At 31.7% G+C, this 13,288-nt stretch overlaps 1 protein-coding gene across 1 annotated transcript; it reads right to left on the bottom strand.

The window, feature by feature from the left end:
* Window positions 1–1,975: 1,975 nt before the first annotated feature.
* On the bottom strand, window positions 1,976–4,936 carry LOC112510257. Its single transcript, XM_025115599.1, has 2 exons — window positions 4,566–4,936; window positions 1,976–3,709 (listed from the first exon to the last, which is right to left on the bottom strand). Exons 1-2 carry the CDS (start codon window positions 4,675–4,677, stop codon window positions 2,154–2,156), a joined length of 1,668 nt encoding a protein of 555 aa, XP_024971367.1. The 5' UTR covers window positions 4,678–4,936; the 3' UTR covers window positions 1,976–2,153.
* Between the last annotated feature and the right edge of the window lie 8,352 nt (window positions 4,937–13,288).

A 13,288-nucleotide genomic window follows, 5' to 3' on the forward strand; every position in this document is an offset into this window, starting at 1 on the left:
GTATAAGCGTCACAATGCCAAAATAACCAAACACAATGAGTTATCGATAGTCATGGTAGGCTATAAACGGCTTAACAGTTAAGTCGGTTGACTTTTGGTATGTCAAATGCGACCATAACAGTCATTCGTGGGCTCAAATTTCAAGTCGTTAGGATGAAAGTGGCCGACAAAACAAAAGTAGTGAGACAAAGTTAAACGGGAACTTGTAAGTCTATTTTATAAGTAATTCCTAAAATAGCAAGGATTACTTTTTGTAATTTGACAAGAAAACCCATAACACAATGACCACATAGATTGTGATTTTGTATAGATGGCTTGTTTTTATACAGACAAATTATATGAAAAAGTAACGTACTTTAATTTGATTTATATTTTGAGTAACGTACTTTCGAAACTTCCATTTTGGTACCTAAGATGTCGAGTTTTAAATATTTAAGTACCCGGGTAATTGGTTGAAGCATTAACCAGTTACCATGCTGATGTGGTATCCAAATCGGTATTATTTGTTATTCAACCAAATTTCATCTCATCACTCGCCACATCATCATGATAATCGGTTAATGCTTCAACCAGTTACACAGATACTTAAATGTTCAAAACTTTACATCTTAGGTACCAAAATGAAAGTTTTGAAAATACGTTACCCAAAATATGAATCAAGTTAAAATACGTTATGTTTTCATGCAATTTGCGCTTTTTATACAATTTTTTTTTAATTCTTGTAACTATTTAAAAATTTAATGAAAATGTCAGGGGTGAACTTGGTACGGTACCAAGTTTTTTTTAATCCAATACCGTGTACCAACTTATTATAATTGGTACAAAAAATCTTATACTATGTACCAATCAATTGTATTTGATGCTAACTTTTTTCGGTTGGTACATGTTGATACCAATTTTGTACCAGCTTCAAGTTACATATACAAAAAGTTGCCATTATTGTTCAAATTTTGAACGACTATTTGAGTTTTTTAATAACACATGTGACATAAAGGTTTTTAAAGTTACGGTGTTTAATATTCTATACATAAAAATTCAAAAACTAATAAATAATTAAATAAGTTGATACTATGGTACTCGTGTAATACAAAACCTCCAATATTGTATATCAACCAAATTTAAATACTTGATGCTAACAACCGATTGTAATTAGTATCAATGAATAAAATATGGTACCGAAGCAACCCGATGTCTAATCGAGTTGTAAAAATTTTAAACCGTAGGTATTGAGTTGATATTAGGTTGCTATTATTTGAACTCAATCCAACCCGATAAACCCGATATCTTTTTATTTCTTGGATTTAATATGATTGTTGAGTTTGTATTAATATATACATTAGACAATTACAATATCATGTACGCTCTTCATATATACATATTTTCAATCTATTTCCATCTTTATATAACTCATTTATATATATGTTCAGTAACTGTGAACATATATATGTAAATTGATTAAATTAGTTGATCATGATATACGTAATGGATAAGTTGTATCAAATGGTTGATGATGTAAAAGAAATTATGAGTAGAGATATAACATGTTCAAGTTTGTCTTTTATTTCCGATATACTGATCTTTTTCTATCTGATTTCTTTCTAATTGAATTTAATTTCTAGACCTCTTGCCTCTGATTTCTTGCTACCCACTGCAAATGCGTAATGTGTTCACTTGCTTTCAGTTGAACTGAAATAGTAAAATATATACATACCAATATAACGTCTCCTTTATCCTAAGTAGTAGAAATTAATCGATAAACCAAAAAGTAATATTTATTCAATTAAACAAAACTGTTTAAACCAAAAACCGAATAACTCAAAATCGTTTTGGTTCAAATGAGTTATTCGGTTTCAGAATTTTCTGGGTTCCCAAGCCCCCCGATAAAAAAACGGGATCCACCACTACAGAGATCACCAATTCAAGTCCTGCAAAACACTGAATATAATACTGGTTTTTCTCCGGACGCTGAGATTAATCGAGATACACACAGCAAACAACATATCATTCATCAATCAAGCATTGTTGCAATTAAATATCATACAACATACAAACCAACACATGGAAATATGGATACATCAACACTCACCCTCACTCTCCATGCATTAAATGTAGTACACAAACGTACAACCCATCATTGCATTAATTATACACATTTAACATCTCTCATCTCCGTACCAATTATCCTTCTCTTTCGGCCCCGTCGGCCCTTCTTCGCCGTAAAGTTCCATCGGAAACAAGTCGATCAGCGTCTCCACCGTCAGCCGGATGAGAAACGGCAGGTGGCTGATGATCTTTTCGAGCTCCGACCGCCCATCGTACAACACCGTTGGCCCCCATTCCCGCATATACTGCAACCAATCCGGCTCCGCCACGACATGGCTGCCAAGGTATTCCGCCGCCATGAACTGGTATCGTTTGCTTGAGTCGATGAACCAGTCGCTTTTGGCAACGTCGTTCTTCACTCCGATCCCAAGCTTCGTGGACCCTTGGATGTACGTCCCGGCGTTCGGGAAACTCGCGTGCCCGCATTTCGATGAGTAAACGATTGGTTTGTTTCCCTCGACGAACTCCAACTTACTAGCGTCAACCCATTCACCGCCGCTATGCTCCGAAAAATAAACGCTCCATAATTCTCCATTGAAGTTGCTTAACCGGAGTGTGAAATGCTCCCAATCTCCAACGTGTTCACCGACTCGGTTCATCTCGATGTTCAAATTCAATAGCTCGACAGTAAAAGTGACGGGCCCGTTAAATGGGCAAAAGATCCACATAGCAATATCCGTAAAAGTCCCGCCTAAAGCCGGTTTAACGTGAACGTAAAGCTCCGCGCTCTCGAGATTACCATTTTTGACGCAAATTTCGTCATTAACATTCTCCGGCAGATCCAACCAATACTCGCCATCGTTTTTCCCACCTTTCGGCAAGTTCGAACCTCTGATATCGATTGATATGCCATCGGACTTTCCTTTTCGATATAGAAGCGCACCATTCTCAAAGAACCACGGAACTGAAGACGGCAAGTAGACCTCATCCGGATGGAAGTAAACCGTGGGCCCGTAGTGGTCGATCAGCGCTCGAAGTTGTTCCAAATTCGGCATTGCTTCAAGTGTCAGATCCGTGTTCCGCAAACAACATATATTCAATTCATCAACGTCGTTCAAATCCGTACTACAAAAAAATGTCCCGACCGTAACACCTTTACAAAACATTCCCGTTTTACACGCTTTCGTGCTCCAAACCTTAAAACTCGAAACCACACTGAGAATCACATCATCAACTTCACAATTGTCAGTAAGATCATCCCGAACGCACCTAACTTCCCCGAGATCCGGCTCATCTGGTTCTGTGGTGACCACAAATCCGATAGCTCGATAACCATCCGGAGGGCTCGGTTGCCACACGTAAACATTCCCGGAACTCCATATTAGATCGTAACCGAGAGGCGATTCTAAAAGAGATCGCTCAGTTTCTGAAACTGCTGCATCTCCAGCATCTCGGGCGACAAGAACGTAGCCTCTAAGTGGTTGATCGGTTAGCTGACAGTAGTGACCGAAGCTGAAGAACCCATCGGGTATTCCCACCGGTTTATAAAACGTAACCCCACCCGTCTTTCCTTTCTTTGGGGTGTAACTCGATATACACTCAAAATCTTTCACCATCGCAACTTCTAGTTCGCCGAGGCTTATTCTTCCCGTGGCAAAACCTCCACCTGCAAAACACCCGCATAACACGATTGAGCATAAATAACGACGAATTAAGTACAAACGGATCAATGTGACTACGATCCACCGATTCGATATAATCATAGCAAGCAAATAACAAATTAAGAACACGAAAACAGGCCATAATCACCGTAAACAGATTCTAATTTTGAATTTAAAAAGTCAAACCTTCTAATTTTCAAAGTCAATATTCAACTTGGTGTTCAGATTTCTAGCTCAAACTTTTCCTGTTTTGATACTGATTACATATCCTGATGTAGATTGTGGAGTTCTTTTTTCAATTATCGAAATCAATTTCTATCAATTTTGAGATCAAAACCAAACTTATTTGACCCTAGAAAGTCAAAATAGGCAATGATGATTCCAAGAAACTTGACTTTCCCGTTGACTCTCAATCTGGCCAATTTTGACCACGTTCATGAATCCCACAAGTAGTCATTGACAAAATTACCCGCAACCCGATGCTGGTTAAACAACTTGATGAACTGTTCAAGAAAGAGTATGAAATTTTGACTTTCGAGGTCAAACCAACTTCAAAATTGATATGAATTTTTTGATCTTTTGAGAAATTTTTTAGTAATCACGCACAAATTGAGTAACAGATATCACATAGAGGAACAAATCCAACAAATTCGGTAGCAAATTTGGAATTGAAATACACAAATTTAGCATAAACAGTCAAAGTCAAAATCAAATAGGATCGATAGATATTGCAATCTAAAAGGATCCAATTCAAATCCTGAACCGACATATAATCACAGAGAAGTTACATATTTGAGATATGATCATAACCAACAATCTCGCCCAAATTCAATCAACAGGAAGAGGGATCATAGAAGGTACCTTGGGGCCATTGAGGAAGAGGCGCAGGAAGAACGAAGGGTTTTGGTTCTTCAATCAACAGAGGGTACAATTCACCATCTCTGTCGCTCCAACAACACTCAAATCCAAACATCGTTTGTCGAATCTGTCGTGGGATTTCGGGGGGAAAAAACTCAAATCGCAGATGGGTTCTTCAAAGGGAAGTTGAAATTTGGGAAGAAAGAGAGAAGGGCCGACGAAGAACGGAAAACCCCCTTCTCCCTCCCTGTCTCTCAATAACGATGATGAAGAGTCTTCAATGGATGATGGAGTGAGATACCAGCAACAAAGGGGGAGAGAGAGTCTTGGGGGAGTTGGTAACCTTGTTAAGAGCGTATGTAACTTTACTTATCTGTTTGGAAGTCGGGTCACAATGACGTGTCGTTAAATTGCTTTATATGTCAATTAATCCGATACATTTCATTTTGATACGCATTTGGAATATTTTTTTACATTTCTATCTTAACTCTTATTTTTATATAAATCCAACTCTTTTCATATAAAGATAGAGGAGTGTAAAAAATCAACCGATCTAACTGAAACTGACTGATCCAATTAGATACGACCGACCATAACTGGATATCCAATTATAAATAGATCGGATTGAATTGAAAATTTCAACATCTAATTTGAATTGGTCGGTTCTTGTATGGCAGTTCAGGACCGACCAAAATCGAATTGAACTGATCAATATCCAATTAATCATTCGATGACCATCCATTTGTCCATCCAACTATCATCCAATTAATTTATTTTCAAATTGTTTAAATCGGAATTTGTTTTATGTGAGGCTTTGAATTTTTAACTTCCTTTGTGTTGGTTTTAACACATATCAAAAGTGATTAATCAACTTGTATTATTGTTGGAGCATTGGATTTAATTAACACACTGGATGAATCCAATCCTAACGGATCATCCATTGAATATCCAATAAAAATATCCAATGGATGGAACCAAACCGATCCAATCATCCATTGGATTAGATTGGATCGGTTATCCAATGTTAATCGAATCAGATCAATTGACAAAATCCAACACCCAATCCAACGCGAAATAACTCAACCCGAAGCAGCCTAATGTCTAACCGAGTTATAAAATTTTCAAACTTTAGGTATCGGGTTGATATTTGGTTACTATTATTTGAACTCAACCCAACTCGATGAACCCAATATTCTTTTATTTCTTGGATTCTAATATGATTGTTGAATTTCTATTAATATATACATTAGACAATTACATTATCACGTGTGCTCTTCATATACATATATTTTCAATCTATTCACATCTCTATATAATTCATTCGTATATGTTCAGTAACTGTGAACATATATATGTAAATTGATAAAATTAACGTAAGAAGTATGAATAAGTTATATCAAATGGTTGATGATAAAAAAGAAATTATAAGTAAAAAAATAATATATTCAATGTTAGAAGAAAATTTTAATATACCAAAGTATCAACCCGACCAACCCATACGGTTCAGGTTGGATTGGGTTACACTTTGGTTTTGGTTGAATTGTATTAAGATTTTTCAAACCGCAAACATTGGATTGAATTGTTCAAATGTCTTCAACCCAATCAACTCAACCCATGAACACCCCTAATACAAAATAATTAATTAGATACTCATAGAAGTAGTTATAATTTATTTACTATAATTTAAATATTTATAAAAGATTATCAATCTTCATTATCATGATCAACGTTTTTATTTATTTTTTTTTTAAATAACTTTTTTATATTAAAAAACAATTAAAATAGTCATTAGATTAGATGATGGGTTGAAATTTCTTACATATAAAATAGCATTCAAAATAAATAAGATAAATAAACGTGCACCATTCGGCAAAATTTGTCTACATGCGCAAGATAGAATATGCCCTTCTTGATATTCTCATTCTGTTTATAAATGACCCTCAAATTCAAGGGTTGACTTTTCTTTTGTATGTTAATCACTGTCATTTATGTGTTTGGAGTTTATCTACAAACCTATTTAAATTGAGAGAAGATATTTTTCTTACATATCACATCATTCATATAAATATATCTTCTTATTTTATACATAAAGTATTATTTATTGATACATATTATTTAAAAGTCAAAATTATAAGTAGAATATGTATGGATACATTTTATTAAAGCTTTGTATTTGAATTCGTATAATTAACTGTAGATAAAAATAATCAAATATATGATAAACATCATTTTAAATATAAAAAAAATCTAAAAAAAATTAAAATGATCATTGAGTTTTAACTGAATATTTAATTATTATTTTGAGAAAATTATTTTATTAAATAAAAAATAAATTAGTTCGTTACTAAACTTTATTTAGATTACAATAAAAAATTGAATTAAAGAAAAATTATATAAAAACGAGAACTTTTAAATAGTTAATTTGATACTAATATCATTTATTTTTTAAAATTTTATAATATCCTCAAATTTATATTCCATTTAAAAATAAAAATATTTTTTTTCTCAAAACCACAAAACATCGCATTAGAACATCGATAGACGCAAAATATAAAACGAAATATTAAAATCAAGATATATCTCGTTACATTGTGCAAGTACCCTTCTAATTTTATAAAAAAAAGTACTTGTAACCTATGAGGTTAAATTATTGCTGGTGGGTGTCAATGAAAATATCAGACTTGATTGATGGATAAGGGTTGGTAAGACTATTAAAAATTGAAAATTTGGACTTAAATGATATACTTTTTCATGTGCGTAAAATATAAGTTACGATGATAACTAATGAGGAAAGATATGCATTTGGCATGTAACATCGTGTAATATATATATATATATATATATATATATATATATATATATAGGTTGGTTATTATACAACCATTATCATTTGTGCAACCAATACAACCCGATTTCAACCGTTCATTTCATTTTATTAAAATGTGATTTTATAGAGGTTTTGATTATTTTCTAATATAAAGTATTAATCATAATTAATGAACCATATTCATCTTTCATAATTATTTAAATCATAATAAATGAACTCTAATCATTTCCATAAATATTTTAATTTATTGGGTTGCATTGGTTGTACAAATGCGATAGGTTGTATTTGAAATAAACCCTATATATATATATATATATATATATATATATATGGTTGGGTTCACGTGAGACCAAGGGTTTTTCGTGAGACCCGTAAAACTAATTTATGTTCATTGATCAACTTTATAAGTTAATGATCTAATGGTCTAAAATTGCACAGTGGCAATTTTGTGATTATGAATATTCAAATTGTAGATCTAATCCAATGGTTGAGAATTGGTCTTACGGGTCTCACGAAAAACCTTTGGTTTCACATGATCCCAAGTCTATACATATATATATATATATATATATATATACACACACACACACGTTATATTAGGTGTATGAAAAGAGTAGATGATTACAGCTGAGTATCGCAATGGAATTGGCTAAGAAAGCTCAGTCATGTAGACACGAATAAAAGGTGAAGGATGACTAAATTGTTCTGATAATAAAATTCAGTATTGACTAATGAATTGACAGGGCAGCAACTTAATTATTGGCAGACACGTCAAATGAAAATGGATGCATGTAGATATTTATGATTTAAGAAGCAAGACGATTGTTCAATCTTTTTTGAAGAAAATATGCAAAAATTGTTGTTTGGACAATTTCGGAACATTGTAGGGTTTAGAGTTTAGGGTTTTCTTAGTAACTTATGTACTCGAATTACAACACGACTCGCTACAAAATAGAAGAGACATAATTTGTTTTTGTTAATTGTGAATATTTGTGTCGTATTTTATAGATTTGTTTAGATGGTAATGTTAGATATTTTATGGAAGCTTTAAGCTCTTTTTCATGAATTTGATGTCATTTTAGAAGCTTTCAAACATTCAAAGACTTATCTAGAAAAAGAATTCAAGTTGGTTACTAGTGTTTATCATTAGTTTCATTAGCATGATAAAGATTCATTGAACCTCTTTGCTTAAATAAGGAATATATATATATATATATATATATATATATATATATATATTGGGATTATGTGAGACAAGGTTGTTTTCATGAGATACGTAATATTTTTACATTTGAAACTTCACAACAAAACACTGTGAATGTAACATTTACAATGTTTTTCTTGTGAAGGTTCGGGTTTTTTTTAGCTTCATAACATTTTGTTGTGAAGTTTCAAGTGTAAAAATGTTGCCTCATGAAAACAGGTTGATCTCACGTGAACTAAACACTATATATATATATATATATATATATATATATATATATATATATATATATATATATATAGGGGCAGGTTCAAATGAAAACCATGGAATTCTAAGAAACCGTGTAAACCAAATTCGACCAATAGGAAAATTCTATTCTTTTTTAATTAAATTTAATTAATAAGGGTATTTTGGTCATTTTCTATATTTTTATGATAAATAAGGTAGTTATTAATAAATATTAAATAAGGAAATTTAATAATGGAAATTTCTTGAATGGTAACATATTAAAAATTTTAATATATTATAATATTAAAAACTTGATTTGAATGGGACATTCATAATGAAAATGTTTCATGATGAAACTGTTTCATATCGGACGTTCATATGGGGAGAACTTTATTCCTAAAGTTCATGAAACTGTTTCATATGGGGCAAATTTCATGAAACTGTTTCATAATGAAAAGGTTCATGATGATGAAACATGTTCATAATCTAATACTCTAGGCATATTGTCCAAATTAATACTCTAGACATATTATCCATTTTAATGAAAAGGTTTTATGAAACTGTTTCATAATGAAAAGGTTCATAATGATGAATCATGTTCATATGACTGGAATAAGGAAAATGAACTATTGATGCAACGGTTTCATCAAACGTTTCAAAACAGTTGAAAAATCGAAATAATATAATATCTCTATTTCCTAATGAAAATATTGTAATGAATAGTTTCATAAACAAAGTTCAAAAAACAATGGTCATAAAACTGTTTCAATGTGAAAAGGTTTCATTGTAAAATGGTTTATTTGCTCCGTCTATGCATATTATAYGTGTTAATGAAATAGGTGCTTTGTGATTGAAGTTTCATGGTTATCCTTGTTGCTTTGTGATTGAATGTACATCTAGGTTCATGATGATYGATGTTGCTTTGTGATTGAAGTTGATCTGTTTAGTTGGTAGGATGAAAATGAAACGAGTGCGTAATGTATTGTGTTCTTTTATGAAATAAATATATGATGAAACGAGTGCATATTATATTTTGTTCTTTATGGAATTAATGTTAATGTGAAAAGATTTCATTATAAAATGGTTCATTGATGTAATATTAATGTTAACTTTTGTTTATGGAATTAATGTTATATTGATGTTAACTTTTGTTTATGAAATTAATGTTATATTGATGTTAACTTTTGTTTATGGAATTGATGTTAACTTTTGTTTATGAAATTAATGTTATATTGATGTTAACTTTTGTTTACCAATTTGCCCTTATCATTGAAATAAAATAATTTTTTAATATTTTTTATTTTTTAATTTCCTAAAATAAAATAAACTAATCTTAGCCATCATATTAATAGAAGTCATACAAACAAATCTCAACCGTCTATCTAATCTAACAAATATCTAGTTTAATGTCGATTCTTTTTTAATATAAAATGTTAATTATAATAAATAAACTCTAATAATTTTTCATAAATATCCGCATCATAACAGATAAAACTTTTTAATAATTATAATAAACATTATAAAATCATTGTATAAAATATAGTTTTATATCATTTATTGCAAATGTGAATGATTGGGGCCCCCCACAATTCATGCAATCATAATCAACCCCCATTATTTAATATTTAAAATTCATGCAATCAATATTATCTCCATCATAATCACAAAAATTAATGGTCATCATATTTAATATTTTTAAAATATTATATTTCATACAATTATTTTATTATTAATTGTTTTTAATGGCATTTTAACATTCCAACTACCAAAATACAACAATTGACCCATTTTATTAGCAATTAAATATATTTTTTTAATACGATAATAAAATAAATTTTACCAAAAAATCTAATAAGACGGAAAACAAGCAAATTCCGATAAGAAACAAACAACAACCGGTATCTCATAACAACTAAGTTGCAGTGATTCCTAATTACGAACCTTTAGCCAATAAGACAGCTCGATAACAAATCGTTTCTTCCAAAGCACACCCCATTTGTTCATATTTGGGACCTGCGTGCCCTTTGGTTAGAACCTATATACGTCCAAATAGGTTGGATTTGAGTCGGTTGAAAAAGGACATACAAAAAAGTTGAACATGTTCAGTTAGAAATCCGTTTCATTTTTGGATTGCCGTATATATGTATAATTTTTTGCAGGTTGACTTCTTAGTCAAACTTCATCACATGTAATTATATATGTATTATTGATGGATATGTATTAATGGCAAAAATTGCCAAAATGTGACCAAAAATATTAAATATGGTTGCCCGTTATTCCTCCTTATCCAAAACATATTAATTATCACGTACGGGCCCCACATATTTTTTATTTAATCTTAAACAATCTCGTGTTTTTATGTATTGGTTGATATTAAACTATCTTTCTATTTAAAATTCATTTTTCTTTCCTTTCATTTTCTTTGATTTGATTATATATATATATATATATATATATATATATATATATATATATAGGGAAAGGTTAATTTGAATGTGATTCATATTTATGTTTTTGACAGTAAAACACCAGATAATTTATCGCATGGTTATGCGGAAGATGAGGGGTAATTTTGTAGCTTTTACAAATAGGCAGCAAACAGGTTCATATGTGAATCACTTAATTAGTTCATATATGAATCAGTTAAAATAGTTCATATGTGAATTACATGGGTTCACATATAAATATATAGTTCATACATGAATCACATAGGTTCATATATGAACCCGTTTGCTGCATATTTGTAAAAGTTATGAAACTACCTCCTCTATTTTTTGTATAGCCACAATTTTTGACCAGTTAAAGCAACAATTATTGACCAGTCAAATCCGATCTTGATCGTATGAAAATCACTTCTTTATTTATTAAAATAACCTTTGGCTATACAAATCGCCAGAGGAAAACCCGACTTCTACAATTCTACTTTTTCCCTGATTCCTCGCTAATCGAGAACAACAGGTTTGTGAAACCACCGCCGGAGGTCCCTGGAGAAACCCAGGACCACCGTCTCAGCTTCTACACTTCGCCGTACACCATCGTACCCCCTTATTCCTCTCTTCATCTTCTACTTCTTCCCTGACTCATGAGCGCAAACTTCAATCTTCTACTTCGGCGAAATGTGGAGATGAAAGGGATTTTTGTTTACAATCCGGATCTAGATTTACGGGTTCTGTTTGAATGATTTAGATTTAGGGGTTTTATTTGTTTGATTTTGATTTCTTCCAGATATGCTCCTCTTCAATCCGCCTCACAGGCATGAGATTGAGATGAATTTATTTGTTTGGGGTTTCTTCCAGACCTGCTCCTCCTTAACTTTAGGGTTTGTTTGGATTTTTGAATTAAATTTTGGGTTTGAATTACATATCTCTTTATGAATTTATACAAAATCATTTGATAATGTTTAATGTTAGTTGTATGTTGATGTTCTTCAAAAAGGAATGTTCTCGATATTTGATCTACTTTTGAATATTGTTTGAGTTTAAATTTAATTTTGATTTTGATTTTCAGTTTTAGTTATTAGGATTTGGATTTGGATTTGGATTTGGGTTGATTTATAGTGTTCGGTTATGTTTTGTGTGTGATGTAGAGTATGGTGTCAGAGATCTGGTAGTGGTCGGAGAATGAAATAGGGTCGGAGAAGATGATCGGAGAATGAAATAGGGTCGGAGAAGATGATCGGAGAATGAAATAGGGTCGGAGAAGATGATCGGAGAATATGAAGAAGATAGAGTAAATTACATTATTGGTCGTTAGTGTGTTTGGTTTGTAGGATTTGAAATGGAATTGGATTTCATTATTTATAAATAATTTATAGAAAAATTTATAAATAATTATAAAAATGATTGAATTACATTTTTATTAATCGATTATTACAAAATAAATGTTTTTAACATTTTCTTAAACTTATAGCATACGAAATCTCGTGCACTCCCAAAGGATTTCAAAATCCTATATTTAAAGGATTTCGATTAAATCCAAGGATTTCAAATCCGGACAATCCAACAAACCAAACATGGGATTGAAAAGATTTGAAATGCAAATCCTCCCAAATCCATAGTTAACTAATATGTGATACACTCTACGTCTGAATTCCCTATAATGACGCGTCTCTTTTTCCAAATATCTGGTCAATCAACTATGTTAGCCTTGAATGTATATATTAGCCGATTTACAATTCACAACTAAAAGATAAAATCAATGGAACATAAATAATGATTGAGAACCACTTTGCGTTGTGACACATTGGTTAAGTCTCAGAGGGATGTGGAGGAAAATCGCATCTATCCTAGATTCAAATTCACGCACCGACGAAGCACTTGAGGCGATATAGGTTCACCTGCGATGCATCCAGGCCATTTGTGATCGGCTAAAAGATTAGTTGGTACATATAAACTGACCTAAAAACCTGCTATATTGGCTAGTATATAGCATAAAAACAAGAAATTACATATATTGTCCCTCAACTAT

The sequence above is a fragment of the Cynara cardunculus genome (assembly GCF_001531365.2).
Source record: "Cynara cardunculus var. scolymus isolate 2C chromosome LG 3, CcrdV1, whole genome shotgun sequence".
In the NCBI taxonomy this organism is placed as follows: Eukaryota; Viridiplantae; Streptophyta; class Magnoliopsida; order Asterales; family Asteraceae; genus Cynara; species Cynara cardunculus.